Source organism: Podarcis melisellensis, assembly GCF_964234715.1.
Source record: "Podarcis melisellensis genome assembly, chromosome: 17".
NCBI lineage: Eukaryota > Metazoa > Chordata > Lepidosauria > Squamata > Lacertidae > Podarcis > Podarcis melisellensis.
Genome location: NC_138534.1, coordinates 6,847,319 through 6,868,306, shown reverse-complemented (window position 1 = coordinate 6,868,306; position 20,988 = coordinate 6,847,319). Strand labels below are relative to the sequence as shown.

General features: G+C 47.1%; 1 protein-coding gene across 6 annotated transcripts in view; it reads right to left on the bottom strand.

Annotated features, from left to right (window-relative positions):
- Positions 1-20,988, bottom strand: part of PDE4A (phosphodiesterase 4A) — a 367,213-nt gene that overhangs the window by 47,443 nt on the left and 298,782 nt on the right. For 4 of the 6 annotated variants that reach the window (XM_081894065.1, XM_081894063.1, XM_081894064.1 and 1 more), the window contains 5 exons: positions 15,181-15,366; positions 14,272-14,308; positions 13,079-13,152; positions 11,576-11,625; positions 9,513-9,625 (listed from right to left, as the gene is read on the bottom strand). In XM_081894065.1, coding sequence (XP_081750191.1) covers positions 9,513-9,625; positions 11,576-11,625; positions 13,079-13,152; positions 14,272-14,308; positions 15,181-15,366 — 460 coding nt within the window. Of the gene's footprint in view, positions 1-2,837; positions 3,258-9,512; positions 9,626-11,575; positions 11,626-13,078; positions 13,153-14,271; positions 14,309-15,180; positions 15,367-18,849; positions 18,900-20,988 lie in introns of those variants that run through there. The other 2 variants (XM_081894067.1, XM_081894068.1) reach the window with 2 other exon arrangements.

The following is a 20,988-nucleotide window of genomic DNA, read 5'->3' as shown; positions in this document are numbered from 1 at the left end:
ACGTTTCAGTTACCACAGAATGGCAGTGGGCACCTTCACACTTGCCGTCTTAAAAAAACACTGTTTTTAATTTCTTGAAAGAACTGAGCACTGCTGAAACCAGGCCAGGCCACAAAACATGCCATGCTCTATTGGATTCTGACTTTGGTGTCAAAATCAGCACCAGATCTAAAGGGAGGTTTTGGTTTTTCTTCCTGAGAGTCTGAACCCCTAATCATTGTGACTCAAGAGGAGTGGGAGTCTTTGTTGGGGGGTGGGATATTCGCCCTTAGCAATTCATCTGAAGCAGACAAGAACTGATGCCCAATTAGGCAGGGATGGGGAACCTGTGGCCAGTAGCAGTGTTAGAAATTAGCCAGGCACATTTTGCGACTGTCACAGGTTCAATTGTGACCACATGGAAATCTCTGGTTGCCAGATTGGCAACTGACAACTCCATCCGACTGCCTCCTCCAGCTTTCTTAAGCAGGTAAGCAGAAGAGCATATTTATTGCATTTATATCCCACCTTTTTCTTCAAGGAGTACATAGTTCCCCCTCTTCCTCAATTAATCCCTACAATGACCCTGTGAGGGAGGTTAAGAGGCTGTGACTGGTCCATGGTCACCCAGTGAGTTTCATGACTGAGTGGGGATTCGAACCCTGATCTCTCAGTTAATAGTCCGACACTCTAACCACTAGACCACACTGGCTTCCTAGAGTTCTGCTATGGGGCAGCTATATGAATTCAGTAGGCAAATAAATATGGGGAAATAAAAATGTAACTTAGAGAAGAATCTGAAATATTTTCTATGAAGCTTGAATTTGTTTTATTCTGGATTGTTTTACTTAATGTTTGAATGTATTGTAAATCATTTTTGAGATTTTTTTCCCTTTGAAATATGAAGTGGTATAGAAATGAAATGAACAACAACAACAACAAATCCACTCCAAAAAAAGGCACCTAGACATTCTGTTGTGGTGACCCGTAACCTAGGTTTAAGGTGCCATTTGGCAATTAGTTTATATACCTGAGTTCCTAACATTGGCCAGTAGTCAGTGACATTGTGGTCCAACAACACCAGGAGGGCTATGGGCTCTTTATCTGTGTAATGAGATCTGCCCACTCTTAACAACATGCCCTACCACACTGGCTTCATAGAACTGTAAAGTTGGAAGGGACCCTGAGGGTCATCTAGTCCAACTCCGTGCAACACAAGGGTCTTTTTGCCTAACGTGGGGCTAGAACCCACAACTCTTAAGATCAAGAGTCTCATGCTCTGCCAACTGAGATATCCCAGCAGGCTTGTTTACATCAAAGCCCTGTTTGCTCTCCACTATCTTACCTCCTTTCTGCAGCAGCTGCCATGTAAAGACGGTGTGTCGAGAGCAAGGGAAAACAGGAATTAAAAAGGCCCCAGCGAGGGCCAGTGTTGGCTCCTGGGTTGTTTGGAGGGCTAGCATTCAAACTGTGGCTTAGCCATGGACTTGAGCAAGTCCCCCTTTTAGCTTCAGGGGCCCAATGGCCAACCAATAAGAAGTTGACCTACATCAGGTGACTTGTTACAAGGAGAAACAAAGGGGTGTCTTCTGCCACCACCCATAAAACGGTACACATGTGAAATGCAGTTTAGCAAACACTTCTACCCACGTCTACACATGTGCACACGCATACAGACTTCTGGCATGGTGCATTCTCATGCAAACCCACCATCCCAGCAAGGCTTATAGTCACATCCCATGAAAGCATACAATTCCACTGGCGACCTTTGGTTCCCCCGAGGTACATGTGCAGGTACTCAAAGCCACATAGCCTCCTTCCTAGACTCAAACACCATTCCTAGGGTGACCTCTACAAAAGCACAATGACATTCAACCCCCAAAGACCAACAGCTTTCGTCACGTAAGTGGCTACCTCTCAGAACCTACGCACAAGTCCCTGTGCAAAGTGCACACACTCTATTTCCAAGGCACAAATGCAAGAAAAGACACTGTCTGAAATTCACATCCAGTGAAACTGAGTAAGTGAATCAAGCCAGGGGAAGTGAACAGCTTCCATGCACACCAACATTCCTTGTGACCTCTACAAGCACACTTGACACGCAGTCCTGGAAATCCACAATTCTGCAGGGCAAGGCAGTATTTCTAAAAAGCTGCATAACCTGAAATAAACAAAACTGATACAGAGTCCCGTAAGCGCCTGCAGTTCCACAGACCCACACACTCACAAGGAGGCACCACCCAAAACCCCATGTTCCAGAAGCAGGGATGTTCTTCAGGTAGCTGACCATGCCCTGCTCCATTGAGCTGGTCCATGCGACACAAATAGACACAGGGCAGGAGACACATGTCAGGTCTCTCTTCCAAGGCTCACAAAATCAGAGCATCAGAGTCTACCAAGGCTGCACATCTCTCTAGCCACGGGGAGAACGGACAGTGCAGAAGTAGCGACAGCCCTAATGTTGACATTGTAGGCAGGCAGGAAGGACACAGGCCTCCTTCAGTATCTCTTGGCAGACACAGTACTCCACGCTCCCGGGACTGGGCTGTTGCAAGCAGCACTCCCAACTAGTCATGCCCATTTCTGACCTTGTCAGGATGCACACTGCATTAGGACCCTTCCAGCATCCAGGCATTTATCCTGCTACTCTTAGCAACATTATGCAGGCAACAAAGCTTTGGCTACCAGACGTCTCCCTTAAAGCTGCCTCAGGAAGCCACCCCAGTTGCCCGTGTGGTGGTGGGGCATCAGATATTGTCCATCGCAAAGTTCTCTCCCCCACCCCACCCCCACAAAAACACATACTTCCCCCAATTTCATCCCTCCACACCCACCCACCCCGGGTATATCCAGATTACCTGGTCCCACCAGCCAACCAGCCATGGTTTCGCACAGGTCTCACAGAAAAAATCCACTAAGGGCATCTTCCGTTCTCCGCCAGTGGGCGGCAGAGGCTCTCTGGGTTACCCACCGACGTGGTCTTCCCTCTTTCCAGGTGAGCGGCCGATCTGTGGTGCCCCCTTTCCTTGGTGTTGGTAGGAAAGGAAGGGGTTAATCCCACAGAGCTGTTCCTTCCATGAGCGGGTTGGGGCCTGGCATGGCTCTTGCTGGCCAACCCGCCCTGCACAAGGACCCTCACATCTCTGCTGCTCCTCACTGATGCCCCCACCAGGGGACCGTGGACCGGGGAGATGGGCAAGGCAGGCCAAAGCCTGAGAAAACCCCACCGTCTCTGGCTGTACTGCAGATGAGGAGGAAATACCCACAGTGCAACGCTGCTGCTCCGGCTACGAGCAAAACACACAGCCCCTCTCTTCGGTGCACGGGAGGGAGAGGCAAAGAAAAAAAGTGCAGCTGCTCGTGAAGAAGAGAGAGGCTGAAGACGGCAGCAGGAGGAGTCACTGCAAAGAGGAACGGTCTCTTCCAGGTGGAGCCGGCTGGAGATTCCCAGCCACTTCTGGGTACCACATGGCAGCCACCCAGTTAACAAGGCAGGAGCTGCATTGGCAGGAGGCACGTCCTCATCATCTCCTCCCGGGTGTGAGGGCAGCGGTCACCACGGAGACGGTACCTCCTTGCACGGCTCAGCCTCAGCTGCATCCCCAGCTTGGCGTTTGTGTGCAAGTGTGCGCGCGCTCTTCTCTCACTGCAGCACTGGGTAGATGGGAAATGATGTCAGGTGGCGATGAGAGAGAGGCGGCGGCTGGGGGGGTGGGAGGGAGTGGAAGTGAAATGAGGGAAGAGGCGGGGAAGGGGGGAGGTGGTTACCGAAGGAGCACCTCAGAAAGAGCTGGCTAAACAAACCGGGCAAATGACCGACCGGCGAGGGGGAAGGGAGAGGAAGCTCCGGAGCTCTGGGTCTCAAAGGAGAAAAGCTTCTGAGGCTCTAGCCTCCCCTCCTTTGCAGCAGCAGCAACAGAGAACGCCTGGTGGGCTTGGCGGAAGACTTCACGGAAGGTGACCGGGTAACCCAGCTCTGCTGGTGGAGGAAACGAGGCAGAAAGGAACACACATGGACTCTCGGAGAGCTGCTTGGCTGCAGTTCCCAGACAGGGGCTGCAAACTGAACAGCAAGATGCTCCAGCTCACAGTGGGATGGGCAGCAGGACTCTGCCCCCTCCCCGCCCAACGTCAGCAGGGGGCAAGGGGCCAGCCAGCTGCGGCCAGTGACCCACCATTCTGCTTTTTCATTCTGATCCGTAGCCACCTCAGTCTGACATTCATGGCTCGCAGCAGTTTTATCTCAAGCTTTGAGAAAGGTGAGGGACTTAAGAAAACTGCCCTGGTGGGGATGGGAGGGGGGAGGAGGGAGGGAGGGGAAAGCTAAGAGTACTGGGTCCAGTCGCAGCAACAGCCTGTTTTATCAGCTTCTCCACTCTGTCATATTTGCATTTGCACAACCGTATAGATCAATTCTGGTTAGGTGTGTTAAAACCTCCTGACAACCAGACTTCTAGCCTTCAATCGTCGCTGGCTTGGTTTTGCTTCCTATATATCTAGGCAGCTGTCCCGGCATTTTTGTGTGTTTGGGAGGGAAGAAATTGCCACAGTATCCCAAGTGCATGAAACACTGTCCCTCCCTTGCAAACACACCTGGGAATGTGAAGCTGGTGCAGGACCAGGACACGGCCTGAAGGGTATTATGGGATAGAAGAAATACCTGCAGGGGCGAATGTGTTCTTGCTCCCCGTTTGCATGCACATATCCCAAGAGCACCCCTCCACACCCCCAATACTAGAGGCGGGCATTCTATTTTTTCTGTTCACGCACCTGAGCTATGTTTGAGTGCCTTTGCTTTCAGCGTTAGGCCTGCTGCTACCCACAACTCGAGGGCACCCTGCCCTTGGGGCTCCACGTTCCAGACGTGGCAACATAAAAAAACCACAGAGGCAGGACAAGAGGCCCTTCAGAGGGACGGTCTGCTCTTCCTTCTTGCTGTCGGAGCAGGACAATCTGAGCACAAGGATGGGAAGACCCCAACTCAGCCTACACAGAGCCGCTGCCATGCGCCATGAATACAAAACACGATTGCATACACCCACTACCATACAGTGGGAAGAAGGTACACTTTAACTAGGAGCGGCAAAACTGCTCCCCTTTCAGAAAAGGCTGGTTGAAACGTTACCCTGTCCTCAACACCCCCTTTGCTAGCTCTCTCCCTTGCTCTTTTCAGGGGAAAACAACCTCTTATAAGGTATCCAGAGCTTTAGGTGAGCAGACTGTGACCCATTTTCAACATAAACCTACCAGCTAGAATAAATGCTGGTTCACTTAAGCACAGGCATGCATCTCTCTGCGGAATGAGGACACGGAACCTACAGAGGTTTACTTCCTGAAACATGGCCATTCCAAACATTTTTGCTGCCCCAAGCAATTGCACCGTGGTCTACACGAGGGGCACCTATAATTCACTGCAATTTCACAAAAAGAATGCTGGGAAATAACTCTCAGATCAGGGGGGTTGTGAATTGGCATCGCCTGTGCAACACTGTGAGGGATTCTTGGAGCTCACACCTGAAACACTCCTCACACAAGCCACACTGAAACAAATGGGAGCTGTGATGGGGAACTTTCCAAAGAGTTGTTACCCATGCCTAGATGGACATATGGAGGAGCGTTGCCTGAGCAAAGATGATACTTCAAATGTCAGGCTGGAATGAATACTTGCAAGTAATAATACAGTGGTACCTCGGGTTACATATACTTCAGTTTACATACGCTTCAAGTTACAGACTCTGCTAACCCAGAAATAGCACCTCAGGTTAAGAACTTTGCTTCAGGATGAGAACAGAAATCGTGCTCCAATGGCGCGGTGGCAGCAGGAGGCCCCATTAGCTAAAGTGATGCTTCAGGTTAAGAACAGACCTCCGGAACGAATTAAGTACTTAACCTGAGGTACCACTGTAATACTTTGCATTTATAGTGGATTTTTGAAACGTTTGAAGGTTTTGCCACGTATCATCTCTCAGTTGTTCTTGCAACAGTCGTATTAAGTTAGGTTACCATTACAGTGGTACCTCAGGTTAAGTACTTAATTCATTCCGGAGGTCCATTCTTAACCTGAAACTGTTCTTAACCTGAGGTACCACTTTAGCTAATGGGGCCTCCCGCTGCCGCACAATTTCTGTTCTTATCCTGAAGCAAAGTTCTTAATCTGAGGTACTATTTCTGGGTTAGCGGAGTCTGTAACCTGAAGCGTATGTAACCTGAAGCGTATGTAGCCCAAGGTACCACTGTATTATCAACAAACTGGAGACCAAGGCTGAGAAATAGTGGCTCACAGGGCAGTACCCTAACTTGCCACATTAAGCAGTAAGATTGCCAGAGTCCTCTTAATCAGAGAATCCTATAAGACAGGCCCGTCCAACTCACAAGAGACTGCGATCTGCTCCCAGTGTACAAAAACTGGCAGTGATCTATCAGTTGTCATTGAGGATTGACCAGAATTGTTGAGCTTTTTTGGGGGGGAGAGCAAAGTTGTTGTGCTTTTCTTAAGGGAGAATGACATGCTTCGCTTATCTCACACTCCGCAAATAACAAATGGACGCAGTACTAAAGTCGATCAATGTATTCCACATTGCAACTAGAAAACAACAAACTCCAGCCACTAGACGCGACGGAGGGACAGAGCGAGGGGGCGGAAAAAATTAATTCAGAAGTTATTCTAAGCTCACGATCGATAAGGATCCTGCGATCTACCAGGATCATCAGGGGATCTACCTGTCGATCGCAGTTGACCAATTGAACATGTCTGCTATAAGATGAGCTCTACTGGATCAAGCCAAATACCCATCTAGTCTAGCCTACAAACAGGACATGAATGCACTGCGGCTCTCTCGTTAAGAATACAAGAAGCTGCTGGATTTAGTTCAGCATCCTCTCTCACAGTAGCTGGCCAGAAAGGAAGCCTGCAGGCAGGACTTCCACTCTTCCCACTTGTGATGGCTAGCAGCTCGTATTCAGAGTCAGCTGAGGGAGCTCCAGTCTGCAGTTCCGAGAATGGAACTTTTCCTCCCAAGTAGATTCCAGCAGGCACCTTCTGTGTCAACCTATTTAACTTCTAACTTTAAAACAAAACAAAGCAGCAGCAGCAACACCACAAATGCTCCTCTAGCTCCTTCTCTTATGTAAGCAGCAGCATTGCTGGAAAGCTGGAATTCTGTGTCAGGCAGCCAGCTGCAGACCCTCCTCCCTTAGTCTGGCCAGTGGCGACCCTTCAGAAGTCCATGCTGAAGCCTGCTGCACAATAGAGTAAACTGTGGACTCTTGGGCCAAACCAGACCTGACTCAAGTGATCTGCTACTAGGATCACATAAGGTTTTCATTTTGCTAATTACTGCATGACTGCACACTTCAGTCCCAGGGAAACAGTCTGAAGGCACATGAGATCACCAACTTGAAGAACCTCAGCAGGCCTTGGTCCAGTCATTGCTTGGATGAGGGGCTCCATGAGGGAAGAAGGTATGAATGAATGAGACTGTTCTGAAGATGGGAAAGTGCTGATACAGGAGAGGGTTTTAAGGCTAATCCCCAACGCTATAACACCCCCCCCCCACACATACACATTAAGGAGCCAGCAGATCCAGTAGGGTTGGGGAGAGAAACATAGATATATGCTGTTCTTGTGTCCCCCATCTCTCACACCCCACATGCGTTCGGCATCCGGTTTGGCCCTTTTCACAATTAATTCCAGATTGTTCAATTGCAAGCACAAACTTCTTAAGACAGGGAGTGGCAAAGAGAAAGGGAGTGGGGCCTTGGGGAGAACAGACCTTTGGGAATATATAAAAGGCGCTTGACATAGTGGATTTGCTGTAGCTAAACAGGTGGGTTTGGTCAATGCTTGGATGAGAGACTCCCTGGGAATTCTGTGTACATAATCCGGAGTTTCACAAAAGACAATACGAGATATAGATAAAAGGGAGAGTACACCAACTGCAGCGGGGATTCTCAGGCCAATTATCTCGAAACATAAAGCAAACACACAACTAAACACACGTACACCAGACTATGAGCTCATTCATCTGGATTAATCCATTTGTATCTAGGAACGGCCACGTTTCTCCTGTAGGATGTATCCTGCAAAGCAGCACCTGTCCATTTCTCAGCGAAGCAGCTCTCCACTTTGCATTTCCCTGCCCTGCAAGTCCCCTTAGCTCTCCCCCAAGTGAGAGTCTCCTGGCCACGAGACACTTCACAGCCCACTTTGATGTAGCGCTTCGCAACAGTCTTTAAAACCACATCTGCCCTACTCAGCGAAGATTCAAACAGCAGGAGCAGCATAATAGTTATTGTGGCCCAGAAAACAAAGAACTAAGCCATGCACAAACCAGAGGCAGAAACCTTTTTGCATGTCAACAGTTACTAATGTATGATTCCATCTCTCTCCATCCATATCTATAGCTTTATCATTAATATACTGCCCTGTACAGTACAGATATGAACATCTTAATAAATAAGACTGAAATTGATTGCATTGCAATTTAAGGACCAAGACAGGTAGGGGTGTTTGTGTGTTTGCTACGTATGTCTGATTTGGCCTGCAGAATACAATAATTAGGACTTGCCGATCAGAAGGTTGGCGGTTCGAATCCCCGCGACAGGGGGAGCTCCCATTGCTCGGTCCCTGCTCCTGCCAACCTAGGAGTTTGAAAGCACGTCAAAGTGCAAGTAGATACCGTATTTTTTGCTCTATAAGATTCACTTTTTCCCTCATAAAAAGTAAGGGGAAATGTGCGTGCGTCTTATGGAGCAAATGCAGGCTGTACAGCTATCACAGAAGCCAGAACAGCAAGAGGGATCGCTGCTTTCGCTGTGCAGCGATCCCTCTTGCTGTTCTGGCTTCTGAGATTCAGAATATTTTTTTTTCTTGTTTTCCTCCTCCAAAAATTAGGTGCGTCTTGTGGTCCGGTGCGTCTTATAGAGCGAAAAATACGGTAAATAGGTACCGCTCTGGCAGGAAGGTAAACGGCGTTTCCGTGCACTGCTCTGGTTCACCAGAAGCGGCTTAGTCATGCTGGCCACATGACCCGGAAGCTGTACGCCGGCTCCCTCGGCCAATAAAGCGAGATGAGCACCACAACCCTAGAGTTGGTCACGACTGGACCTAATGGTCAGGGGTCCCTTTACCTTTACCTATCTCATAGTCCTCAAATAAATTTCTGGAGGGGGCTTTGCTGGGACAGACCTGCTCTTAATCTGCCCCCAGACAGTATGAATTGTGCTCAACTAGATCAACTGCGGCTGCCAATTTGACCCAAGAGTTTTGCCCTTTTTGTTCCCAAATGCAATCCCATAAAGATGCAGGGCTGAGAGCACGCAGATCCTGGCCCCCAGGCCCCTAAAGTGTTGCAGCAACCAAAAGCAACAGAGAAAAAAGGCATCGCTTGCACCACTATTGTGCAAGTGGGCACGGCTGACTGATGGAAACTCAGAACAAGGGCACTCCACGCTGCAGCAAAGGGAGGTGCTTGCACCATTCTGGAAACCAGGGTGACAGCCATAGAACAGGCCAAGCAAGCTCTGAGCCCTACCTTGTTGGATGCCATCTCACTAACAGAGCGGTACGTCTGAATGGTCTCCAGCTGGTCAAGGCACCAGTCTAGCTCTTCCAAGGTCTCTTTGGCCATCTGCTGGTATGTTTCTTCTGCAAGATAAGTGGGGTAAGAAAACAGCCAGTCAGGTTTAAGTGATGGAGAAGCATGAAGTTCACCCTTGGCCAGTTCTGTTCCTCTTGCCTCACCTGCAGACAGCTTAGGAAACACGTTGCCAAGGGATATCGAGGGCAGGCATAGGATATTGGGATATTCAGAGCAAGCAGCACAGTCCCAGAGAGATTTTCTTCTTATTATATTCTTTTAAATAGCCCCAAAGGTCTTAAAACCTATGACCTGCCAGTCATCTATCGGAGCTCACCAGGGGCCTGATAGATTTCCTGTTTTCACTGCCTGCCTGGGACTGCAGAAAATGGGGCTGGGGTGGGGTTGCAAAGCACGAAGCAGGCAGCAGCAGTGGGTCACAACTGGCATAGGTGTGGTTTAAAGAAAAGGGGACCTGTGGAACTCAAGTCGTGTGGTTGTGATGGGAAAAAGAAGCGGCAAAGGAACCATTTCAAGAAAACCACGCTTCCCATTCCACCCACTTCACCATGCTCCCAAAGAGATGTGAAGCTTAGCGGAAGTATAAGTATGCACAAGACCACCCAAGTGATGTTATGAATGAGCTAATTTACTTAGGAACCAGGGCTCAAGGAAAGGGGGGAACAGGTAGATGAGCCACATACATACAAGGCAGGAACATAAAGCTGGGCATATGGTTTTGGACATCTAGGAGAGAATCAAACGATGCTGTGAAGTTCAAGAGGCTGACTGCAGTTCCTTCTGCTACTGGGTAGCAGAAGTGGAAGCTCCAGAAACTTGAGGGAAACACCCCAAATGCGCAGTCAATTATAAATGAAACCGTGGATGGTGTTGAAAACCCATCTGATGTTGGCCAAATGGTGGCACACAGATTGCAAGATGAATTTCTGGCCAAAAGCACAGAGAACCAGTCAACTATTCTGATAACATTGATGGGGCAGGGGCTGAAGCTGAGAGCAGGACTCGCCTAAAGCCACCAATCAGCGAGTTCATGGCCAAGCTAATGCAGTCTTGGCCATTAGATACTATGCTCATTCTTTTGCAGTCAGCCTTTCTTGCCATTCCAAGCTCTAAGTATCCTGCTGTTTAGCCCACACCACAGCTGGAGGAATTAGGGGGATAAGTGCCAGTTATTGTAGCTTTAGATAACATGGCTTTGCCAAGAATATGCTCTTTGATTTAGCAATGTAGGAGTGCTGGGGTCCTCTTACAGTTCAGAACCCAGGCAGCAATGCCAGGTGTTGCAACTTTTTATAGAGGAAGACAAGTCAGGCTGATCATTTCCTTTGGGGCCATGGAGGAAGCTGATGCTCAAGAGGTCAGGGGTGATTGATGGATTTGAAGCATCAGGAACAAGCACCTGAGGGTGGCAGCTTTTGCAGCCATGTGGCACGGGGCTGCTTTTCCCTTTCTCCTTTCAAGGGTTGCATTGCACTCAGGGAAATTCTGGCCAACCCAAGATATTCTGGCACTTGTGGCAAAAATTCCAAAGGGTTCCCTCCTTCCCAACTAATTAACACAGGACACAGGTACGGTACTTTGGGAGCTCTCCTGAACAAGCACCACTGAATTAAGAGGAGCTGTGCTCTTGTGAATGTCAAAGCCATGCAAAGAAGATTCCTGGTGGGAAATGCTCCATGGCTCCCATGTGTACAGAGATAGATGCATGAGTTGGCCACCTCACTGTGTTTCATAGTAAAGGCCACATCTGCACAGAGTGGCTCCAATTACCTGTTTCCGCCCAGAGACAAAGCCCCCTTTACTGAATGTGGACCTTTGAGGAGAGATTTATACAATACATCGTGCACGCTGCAGATCCTGGAGAGGGAGCAGGAATCCACTGAACTTTTCATGGATCCCAAAACTTGATGCCTATGATGCTGACTCTGTGTATGTTCCCTTGTTTGCTCCTCCAGAACCAGAACCCTCTTAGTACTAAACACTAGGCATCCCATTACCTGAGAGCGTGGCTCTGCAAACAGTTGGCTGGCTGCCCATGGGAGACCTCCTAAGGGGGACAGAAGAGAGAAAAGATAGATGATCAGGCTCAGCCACCACTCTTTCTGGCACATGTCCCCCCACCCCACCCCCCTGGCCACTTGAGACGTCACCTCTGCAAGTTTGCAGGCAGCAAATGAACTTGGGAGATACTGTAGGACCCAAAATCCATTCCATCCCACTGAGATGGAAATGTGATTGTTTTTAAGTGGGGATGTGAAGGGAGCAGCAACCTGATCTCAGTTGATCTCTGAGGGATAAGCCTGCTAGAAGGAAGATACAGCTTAGCCTGCTGTACCAGGAGAATAACTGAAGAATCAATTGCCATAAAACTGACTACAAATACATTGGTAACGTTGGTGTTCCTTTAGTAGCTGGGCAGATGGTTATGTGTTTAGTGCAGGGGTCTGCAACCTTTAAGACAAAAAGAGCCACTTGGACCTGTTTCCGAAGGAAAAAAAACTGGGAGCCGCAAAACCATTGTGACATTTAAAACAAATATATCTCTGGAGCCGCGATCTGACAGCGGGCAGGAAGGTGACGTCGGGACGGTGCATGACTAACGCACGTACCGCCCCCATGCGACGTCACAGCCAGTACAGCGCCCGCCACAGTGGGGAGTGTCGGGGCGCACAATGCACCTCCTCCCCTCACTAGTATCCGCCCCGGAGCCACGGCAAAGGTGTAAAAGAGCCACATGCGGCTCCGGAGCCGCGGGTTGCTGACCCCTGGTTTAGTGATATTGGTTTGCATGCATTGTGCATGTCTGAATGAGGCTGACTTTCATTCTTGCTCTACACTCTATGACTCTGGACTTTGCCTCTGGCATTAATTAAACCCCTACCGTAGTTCTGGGAGGAAGGGAGGAGAGGCAGGCAAGGGAAAAGAAATACAAACAGAGACTTATGTGGAATTACAGCATCTGCTCAGGCTCCAGCTCTTAAGGAACACAAGGGCATCAACTACAAGGGCTGGACTGGGGCACCAAGAAGATATACCCCACCGCAATATAAAAGTTGAGTTCCTGGGGGTGCAGGCATTTCAAAGTTAAAAACTCCAGGAATAGCCAGAAGCTGATTTAACACCAAACCAGACTTGGTGGGAAGTAGTTCTTATCTCCTCCCAAACTTTGCTGTCCTGGCTCTTCCAGGGGAACACAGCCTCTGAACCTGGAGATTTCATTTGAAATATTTTTACTTGCCCTTTATCCATGCATAATCTCAGTGCAGGGTACAGTCAGCTGTAATGTTTGTATGCAACACAGCGTTTCCCTCTTTTTCTGTAGTCCCTCCACAAGGGGACTAAGCAAACCAGGCACAGTCTTTGGAAGTAGGTTGGTGGTGGAAAAGATCCAGCTGAGCACAGGAAGTGCCATCTGGCCTGATGCACCAAACGAGAACTAAAATTGCAAACGAGTCACATTTAGGTGTTTCTTGAACACCCCAGAACTGGCACACACTTACTTGTTGGATGTTGGCGTAGGAACATTTGCCAGGATGGAGAAATTATTACGTACGCTCCTCAAGCTTGCCAGGACCTATAGGAAGCCAATGGGCAGAGAGTGTTAGGGCTATGAAGCTGCTCTTTGAAGCCAACAGAAGACCCCAGAACAACGAGGGGGTGGGATGAAGTACAAAACTGAGGCTGACTCTCACCAGGAAGTACCAGAGGCTAAAAATGTGGGCTGGTAGGGAAGTGCTTTCTGTACCCAAACAGAAAGGTGCATGTCTCTTCGTACTGAGAAGCGTGGCAAAAGGATTTCTTCAAATTATGAAGAACTCCTTTAAACCATTGGCACCACAGATAAGCAAATATGACAAGAAGCAAAGAAAACGTGGTCTTGCGGCTTTATTTCCTATTCATCATCTCCACAGGTGGACCAGAGAGAGATACAAAATTGAGAGAGTAGCATCCGCTACCCCAGCCCCAGTGTCTGGTTGGATTTGGTGTCTATTGAAGAGATGAGGACTTAAACATCTGCACGCAGCAGGCTGGGCACACAATATTAGGCTGTGTATTTGCAACTCAGTATTTTGGCATGTTTTAAAGCTTTCAGAAGTAGGTAAAATAAAATTTACCTCCCGCCCCACGTACACCATGAAGTCATATTCTTTGCTTCTGTATTTGTGTGGGAAAGAAAATCTGTGCTAATCTCAGTGCTTTTTTTCCTGGGGGTACTCAGTGGTATGCAGTACCGGAACCCTTTCCCCACCAAATGTTTAAAGTGTGACATTTACTGTAAAAACTTCATGGTGAGTACCAGCACTTTTTCTTCTTAAAAAAGAAGAAGCACTGCTAATCATTGTAACAATAAAGTATTGGATGTTCTTACACTTTAAGGAAAATAACAAAGCTCAATGGAATACAAACTACGAATCAGCATGCAAGAATCTGAATTCACTGAATTCAGCTGAATGTTAAACAAACAAGAAAAAAAGGGGGGTGAAAAAGATATTGTTGAGCATCACCCCTCCCTGCTTTATTTTTGTTTTGTTTTTGATTAACCTTCAGCCTGAAAAAATAAAGCTTCAAAGCTTAAGCTACTTTTTTTATTTGGGGAGCCTAAAGAAGGTATTGTGGCAGGAATTTCTCAGAGCACGCAACTGTGACAAGCCGACTTTTCTCACCTAAGCACGCACAGGGACCTGGGACATACCTGGGCAAATGGTGTCACTATCAGGTCTTCAGTATGTCTGTGAAGGATAAAAAACAACACGAGTACAGATGACTTGTGGGGAAGGGATGACAGAGCACAGCAAAACTCAAACCCCACACTCCAAAACTCTCCCTGGCAGAAGGCTTAGATAATGAAATTTCAAGCCTGAGGGATCTTTTTGCTGAGTAGAGGAATCCATGTACTTTTAATGAAGATGGAGCAAAAGGCTTATTAATGAGATTCCAATCTATATTCTGGACATTACTACCAGCCTATCACCATTTTGGATAACTAGGTAGTTTAAAACTTGGCCGCTCTTCTTTCTTTTATCCTACCTGTCACAAATCCTGCACAGGCACGCAGATAGGAATTGGTTGCACTGTCTTCAGCTCAGCAGTTAAGTCATTACCCTGGAGGTGAAGGACAGGAGGACCCTGCGCTGCAACAGGCAAATCTTCCATCTAACAAAGGGCCCTTTACTGTTCAACATGTCTGGGAGCTTTCAGCCCTTCTGCTTGCACTCAGGCCTGTGACAACTTGGAACCTAGTCTTGTACAGGGTCAGGCTACTGGGCTACCTAGCTCAGCAAGACAAGGGACACCCCCAGGCCTGCCTGGAGACCCTGCTGCTAACTGTGCTGCTGCCACACAGGGTTATGAGCAGGAAGACAAGAAGCTGCCTTCGATCTATCCATTCAGTACAGTCTACACTGACCGGCAGTGGCTCTCCAAGGTTACTGGTTAGGTAAACCCTACCTGAAGATGCCAAGAGACTGAGCCTGGGTCTGTCTGCATGCAAAACACAGGCACTGTCACTAAGCCACAGTCCCTCTTCAGTTTGTCTCTTTAGGGTGAGAAAATATGCTTGCTCTTGGGCGCGCAGCCCTTCCAAGAACGGAGGAGAACTCACGCTTCACTGGCGATGGACGAGTTGCGTGACATGGTCTTTGGAGACATGTCGTAGTCGCTGTCTGAGCGGTAGAGGAAGGACTCACGCCTCTGGCTCTGCGGAAAGCTGGGGTGAAGCACCAGACCTGGGCTGGCTTGGGGATCCAGCGGGCTGCGCCCAGGTGACGGGCCATTCTCCACCTCGAAACTGCAGGAGGAGAAAAGGAAATATGTCAAGGAAGAACAGAAAATGGCCTGCTTGATATGCAAAAGACACACAATCTCCCACAGCTGCCAAAGGGAGATCTCTGCTATTGTAAGGCGAAAAAAAATTCCAGACTTGTTTAGAATTTTTAATTAAATTTTCTGTTTTACAATTTTAAATACTCATTTTTACATTCTTAAAATACCAACGACTTCCCTTCTTCTATTTTCATGGTTCATTTTACATATCACAAATCCCGGCATATTTTACAGAAACTATACCATTCATTATAACTTATACATCCATCATAACTTATTTACACTGTTGAATTTATCTTAATGCTGCCAGTGTTTTCAGCCGTACACATATATTCAATAAATGTTTTCCAATCTTCTCTAAATGTATGTTCTTCTTGTTCTCTTATTCTATATGCTAAGTCTGCAAGCTGCGCATATTCTGTCAACTTAAGTTGCTATTCTTCTTTGGCTGGGACCTCGCTCGTTTTCCATTTTGGAGTTATGGAATTTCCAGACTTGGCTGTGTCCAGCTGCTCTGCTCAGTCTTCCTTCTGTCCACAGAGCAAGATCAGCCTGAGCCTTTTGGGCAGCGGTGTCTGTTTCAAAGAACTGCCTCCCCATGGAAGCCCACCAAGCAACTTCACAGCAAGGCTGCAAGTAGGGCTGGGTGATTCAGTGGGCATTTAAAGAGGAGTCTATCAAACTCTCACTTCAGAGAAACAAAATGTGAACCAAAACACAGCTACCCTTCCAAAGTCGCACTTATCCAAATTTTGCAATGCAACTCCAACAAAAGTGCATGCAAAACTCAGGAGAAGTTCATACAAAAATGCTAAAGAATTTTTATGAGGGGTTTTTTTTAAAAAAAAAGCAAATTTCTGCAGAAATGTGGAGAAGTGAATTTAAGATTCGAAAAATGAGACTGACACGTCCTTCCATCTGTAGCTGCAAGACTATGCAAGACTCAGGATGGGGTGATGCATAGCATCTGACTGTTAACACTTTTAAGACTGGTTTCGTTTGGACATGGCTGTTTTGCCATTTATATGGCAATTGTTTCATATCTATAAATATGCTTTTTTATATATCTTGTAAGCCACCTTGCGTAAATTCCACTGGAAGAGCAGTCCATGCCCAAATGCTATATGTAAGCAAGTCAGATACAAGCTTGACAGCCTTCTAGAGCAAGCCAAACTTGCAGTGAGTTCGCTACAAAGGTGAAAACAATTGCATTCCTCATTTCCCTCTCTGGGCAACTTTGTTCATCTAATGGAGTGACAGGGGTGTAGCCCAGATTTTTTTGGGGGGGGGACAGGACTTTTTTTTTGGGGGGGGGAAGAATCTATCTGTGATGTGATTTGTCAGTTAGTTAAGTATTTTTATTTATTTACTTGATGGGGGGGGAGAATTGCCCGCCCCCAGCTACACCCATGTGGAATGAGTAAGCAGTTGACTGTCACAGACTGTGCCACAATGTCAGCCTAGTTTTAGATCCTTAGAATCTTTACTTACTTACTTACTTTTTAATAAAAATTAAAAAGCAAGCTGCTAGCCCTCAGTGGAAATATACTTTTCAAAGCAAGCAGGCCATTGCTTCCCAGTCACATATACAATGGCTTCCATTTCCCATATGGCCACCTCCTTCCCATGTCACCTCTATTTGCACTGCCCTACCCTGCCTCTCTCACTATCACATAAAGCTTAGTTTTGCCCCAAACCTTACTCTGCGAAACCTCAAATACCGGGTTTGGAACAGAAGCCGAGCATGCCTCTACAAGAGTAAGACCTGCACCAGTTTTTTTGACTCGCTTTCCTCGCTTTGAGGCTACTGAATTTTAGACTTCTCAGTACAGGACTCTGAGTTCCTTGATGAAAAACTGGGCCTTTCAGCCAACACACAGCATAAACAAGTACAGCTTTGACGGATTGTCTCTCTTCCTTCCTCATTTCTTAATCACTGCTCATATCTCCCCCTAGTGGTCAGTACACCAGTTTTCTACATGTACTTGAGCTACTAAATCTACTGCAATTCAGTTTAGACCAGGGTTTCCGAAACTTGGGTCTCCAGCTGATTTTAGACTACAACTCCCATCATCCCCAGCTAGTAGGACCAGTGGTCAGGGATGAAGGGAACTGTAGTCCAAAAACAGCTGGGGACCCAAGTTTGGGAAACTCTGGTTTGGCCTGTCTCCCTCTTAAGGGACTGGAGATGTTTGCATTAGCAAATAACTCTGCAGAGGTTAAACAGTACCCTCATCCTGCCCAGTGCGAGAAACCCATGTGACTTGAAAGCTGTTGTGGAATGACCATGGCCAGGCCACAATGCAAAAATGCCACCTGCAGCCACAGCAGGAACCTTTGGCCTCCAGATGAACAACAGCAGCAAGGATACTTGTCGCCAAACATTGGAAAACTCAAGATTTGCCCACGCTGGAAGAATGGCAGATGCAACTGATGGACTACATGGAGCTAGCAGAAATGACTGGCAGAATCCGAGACCTGGGAGAGGAATCAGTGGAAGAGGATTGGAAGAAATTTAAGGACTACCTACAAAAACATTGTAAACTATATGAGTGCTAAGAAGGATGAGAGATTTGAAATTAACAGGGTACCATAAAGTTTGGTGAAAAGACTATGAGAATGAGTGAACTATATGAGAAAAATAAATTTTGAATAAATATTATGGTAAAATTAGGTATCCAAAACTTAAATGGAAATATTCAAAGTTAGGGATAAAACATTGGAAATGTGTACAATATGAATGGAAATAAAGAGATAAATTGCTGATTAAAGTTCTATAAATTTGGAAGGTAGGAGCGAGAGACGTGAGGAAGTCCAAAAATGAAGAAAAGTTGGTTATTATAAGATGTTAATTTTTATGTTTGTTTTTCTTTCTTTCGTTTTGTTTTTCTTGCTTATGCTGTTTTTCTCTGCTTATTGTATCAAAAAACTTTTAATAAAATTTTTTATAAAAAAAAAACCTTTGGCCTCCAGATGTTGCTGAGCCACAACTCCTGATCACTGGCCATGCTTGCTGGGGCTGATGGGAGCTGCAGTCCAGCAACATCTGGAGGGCCAAACAAGTTTGCTAATGCCTCTTGATCCAAACCTGTAGTCCTCTCAAAAACTAAGAACTTCCTCTCATCAATTCTGATCCACCAATTCCTTGATACCCAAGCTTTCCAAGGTCCTTCAATCACTGTCCCTCCTTCTGGCATACCATTACACAGGTCTATTGCCCTCCCTGCCCTCCCAGTCTGAGTTGGTCAACCCACCAACAGACATGAGATACTGGCCTGGTTCACGTGTCACATGAAACCAAATCATGGCTTAGCTCAGTGCAGCAGGAGAATGGCCAAAGAGGAAGGCACAAAACAGCCATAACACACATACCGAACAAGTGCAAAATCATTGCCCAGTGGAGTTCCCCCTGCCAACCGTGGCACAGACAACTCACAGCCCAACTAACCTTCGGATGGATACATGGAGGCTGGGCAGAGCCATGATGTGGTGGTTGCGCAGTTTATGGTGCATGCCATGTGGACACAGGTCGCCCTCCCTGTTGCTGGGGGGGGGGAGGAGGTCTGGGTTTCCTGCTGTCCCGACCCAGATACCTGCAGGAGTCAAGCAGCCTCTTTGCCTCGTCCCGCCCAGAGTCGTTTCAGAGGATGTTGGTGCAATCAAGTTGAGAAATGCAGCCCAGAGTAGTAAGGGGCTGACTCACCACTCTGCAACCAAGACGGGGGCATGAGGAGGCAGGGCTGGCAGGGTCTCCCCCAGCACAACCAAAGAGAAGCTAGAAGTTCAAGAGGGTACGGAGCAGGTCCATCAGACCCTCCCAGAAGGAAAGGGGCTGGAGTTCCTCTTTATTGTGCTTCCAGCCTGTTTTGGTTTTGGTTAAAGATGAGAGAACAGCTCTTCCGGTACGTGTACACACACACACACACACACACACACACACACAGAGCGAGAGAGAGAGAGGTCTCTGCAATTGGATATCTATTACCGAGGCAAAGAAAATGTGAACTCCCCCTTAAATTCACTGCTCGCTTGACCGCAGTGCCTTATTTCAACACATGCAAATTCAGGAGGGTCCTAGGAAATGGAAGAAAACAAAGAAAGCCAAAAAAATCAAGAGCCCGGTCAGGCTGCAGCGGGTGGGGAAGGGTGTTTCAGATCCATCAAGTGGTAAGCTTACTTTCAAATACAGTAGTTCCTCCTTCTGCTATGGACAGTGCACAAGACAAATTTGATAGGTGCACGTCAGTAACAGAAGAACTCACATCCAAAGGAAAGGGCAACATGCCCAATCCTTGCGGGGTTTACCACTGCATTATTCTTACACGGTGAATCTATTCAGCTTGCTCATGGTCAGAATTCGCTGTCCCCGTGGCTCAGCCAATCTCAGCTTTGCCTATCTTTCATGCAGATCTTTATTATGAGGATAAAAACAAGAAAAGGAGGCGCACATTCTGCGCTGTGGTCACTGAAGGAAGGTAAGAACACAAGAATTATATCTTATGAATTGTCTTATGAACTTATTTAACAGGATGTTATAGCCAACGTTCATCTCTTATTGTTAACTCTTCTTTGCTTTTTTATTTTCTTTATCTTTTTCCTTTTATATTTTTGTGTTTAATTTTGCTGTAATTATTTGTAATGTATATGTAAGATGATATTTAAAATCAATAAAGATGAATTAAAAAATCGGGGGGGGGGGAGAATTCGTTTCTTGCATATTGTATTGTCGCAACATTTTAATTTATAAGCTACATTGTGAGGGTGGACCTTAAAAGGTAGGGTGGGGGGAACAGCCCAAATATAATTATTATAATAAAAATAATAGCATATGGGACCAACATCTGAACATAGAATCGTTGGACTCCAAGTCCCATCAGCCCCAGCCACATGGCCAATGGTTTGGTATCATGAAATCTGTAGTACAGCAACATCTGGCAGGCCCCATGTTAGCTGCTCCAGTCTTAATGTATCCCTCGGCATGGACAATCACATGCCATGCGGAAGCAAGCAAGCACGGCAAACGTGTGCATGCGTGAAGTGTTATTTCACAGGCAAGATCATGGCAGAATTAGACATGTGGTGTAAACCACTGAGCCTTGGGCTTACTGATCGGAAGGTCGGCGGTTCAAATCCCTGCAATGGGATGAGGTCCCGTTGTTCAGTCCCAGCTCCTGCCAACCTATCAATTCGAAATCATGTCAAAGTGCAAGTAGATAAACAGGTACCGCTTCGGTGGGAAAGTAAACGGTGTTTATGTGCGCTGCTCTGGTTTCACCAGAAGTGGCTTAGTCATGCTGGCCACATGACCCGGAAAAACTGTCTGCAGACAAACGTCAGCTCCCTCGGCCAGTAAAGCGAGATGAGCGCCACAACCCCGGAGTTATTCGCGACTGGACAGGGGACCTTTACCTTTACCTTTTCATATAAAATGCATATGCAGTCACATAGAGAGATCTTATTCAGATGTTTTTCTTTTTGTACTGTGGATTGACTTCTGCAGTCACTGTATAGTCGGGTCTCCATATAACTACTAGGACACCTGTACAGATGCAACAGAAATATGCAACAAGCCTGACAGTTGCCAAGT